The 1687-nt window shown below is 53.2% G+C and overlaps 1 protein-coding gene across 1 annotated transcript; it reads right to left on the bottom strand.

Annotated features, from left to right (window-relative positions):
- Positions 1 to 210: 210 nt before the first annotated feature.
- LOC123764844 (prespore vesicle protein-like) lies at positions 211 to 954 on the bottom strand. Its single transcript, XM_045753038.1, has one exon. The coding sequence runs from the start codon at positions 952 to 954 to the stop codon at positions 211 to 213; it is 744 nt and encodes a 247-aa protein (XP_045608994.1).
- Between the last annotated feature and the right edge of the window lie 733 nt (positions 955 to 1687).

Consider the following 1687-nt stretch of genomic DNA (forward strand, 5'->3'; position numbering starts at 1 on the left):
GAGTATGTAAACATGCAGTTGAGTTTGCTGGCATGCAATTGAGTCTGCTGGGATACAATTGTGTCTACTGGCATGCAGTTGAGTCTGCTGGTATAAAGTTTAGTCTGCTGGCAGGCAATTGAGTCTGCTTGCATGCAGTTGAATCTGCTGGCATCCATTTGAGTCTGTTGGCATGCAGTTCAGTCTACTGGCATGCAGTTCAGTCTGCTGTCATGCATTTGAGTATGTTGAATTGCAGTTGAGTATGTTGGCATTCAGTTGAGTCTGCTGGCATTCAGTTGAGTCAGCTGGCATGCAGTTGACTCTGCTGGCCTGCAGTTGAGTCTGCTGGCATGCAGTTGAGTCTGCTGGCATGTAGTTGAGTCTGCTGGCATGTAGTTGAGTCTGCTGGCCTGCAGTTGACTCTGCTGGCCTGCAATTGAGTCTGCTGGCATGCAGTTGAGTCTGTTGGCATGCAGTTGAGTCTGCTGGCATGCAGTTGAGTCTGCTGGCATGCAGTTGAGTCTGCTGGCATGCAGTTGAGTCTGCTGGCATGCAGTTGAGTCTGCTGGCATGCAGTTGAGTCTGCTGGCATGCAGTTGAGTCTGCTGGCATGCAGTTGAGTCTGCTGGCATGCAGTTGAGTCTGCTGGCATGCAGTTGAGTCTGCTGGCATGCAGTTGAGTCTGCTGGCATGCAGTTGAGTCTGCTGGCATGCAGTTGAGTCTGCTGGCATGCAGTTGAGTCTGCTGGCATGCAGTTGAGTCTGCTGGCATGCAGTTGAGTCTGCTGGCATGCAGTTGAGTCTGCTGGCATGCAGTTGAGTCTGCTGGCATGCAGTTGAGTCTGCTGGCATGCAGTTGAGTCTGCTGGCATGCAGTTGAGTCAGCTGGCATGCAGTTGAGTCTGCTGGCATGCAGTTGAGTCTGCTGGCATGCAGTTGAGTCTGCTGGCATGCAATTGAGTGTTCTGGCATGCAGTTGAGTCTGCTGGCGTGCAATTGAGTCTCCTGCGTGCAATTCAGTCTGCTGGCGTGCAGTTCAGTCTGCTGGCGTGCAGTTCAGTCTGCTGGCGGGCAGTTCAGTCTGCTGGCGTGCAGTTGAGTCTGCTGGCCTGCAGTTGAGTCTGCTGGCATGCAATTGACTCTGATGGCATGTAGCTGATTCTGCTGGCGTGCAGTTGAGTCTGCTGGCATGCAGTTGAGTCTGCTGGCATGTAGTTGAGTCTGCTGGCATGCAGTGGAGTCTGCTGTCATGCAGTTGAGTCTGCTGTCATGCAGTTGAGTCTGATGTCATGCAGTTGAGCCTGCTGCCATGCAGTTGAGTCTGCTGCCATGCAGTTGAGTCTGCTGCCATGCAGTTGAGTCTGCTGGCATGTAGTTGAGTCTGCTGGCATGCAGTTGAGTCTGCTGGCATGCAATTGAGTCTGCTGGCATGCAATTGAGTCTGCTGGCATGCAATTGAGTCTGCGGGCATGCAGTTGAGTCTGCTGGCGTGCAATTGAGTCTGCTGGCGTGCAGTTCAGTCTGCTGGCGTGCAGTTCAGTCTGCTGGCGTGCAGTTCAGTCTGCTGGCGTGCAGTTGAGTCTGCTGGCCTGCAGTTGAGTCTGCTGGCATGCAATTGACTCTGATGGCATGTAGCTGATTCTGCTGGCGTGCAGTTGAGTCTGCTGGCATGCAGTTGAGTCTGCTGGCATGTAGTTGAGTCTGC

The sequence above is a fragment of the Procambarus clarkii genome, chromosome 48 (assembly GCF_040958095.1).
Source record: "Procambarus clarkii isolate CNS0578487 chromosome 48, FALCON_Pclarkii_2.0, whole genome shotgun sequence".
Lineage (NCBI taxonomy): Eukaryota > Metazoa > Arthropoda > Malacostraca > Decapoda > Cambaridae > Procambarus > Procambarus clarkii.

Bases quoted from the DNA above. Each gene is read 5' to 3' on its own strand.
- LOC123764844 (XM_045753038.1), bottom strand. From the start codon at position 954: ATGCCAGAACACTCAATTGCATGCCAGCAGACTCAACTGCATGCCAGC.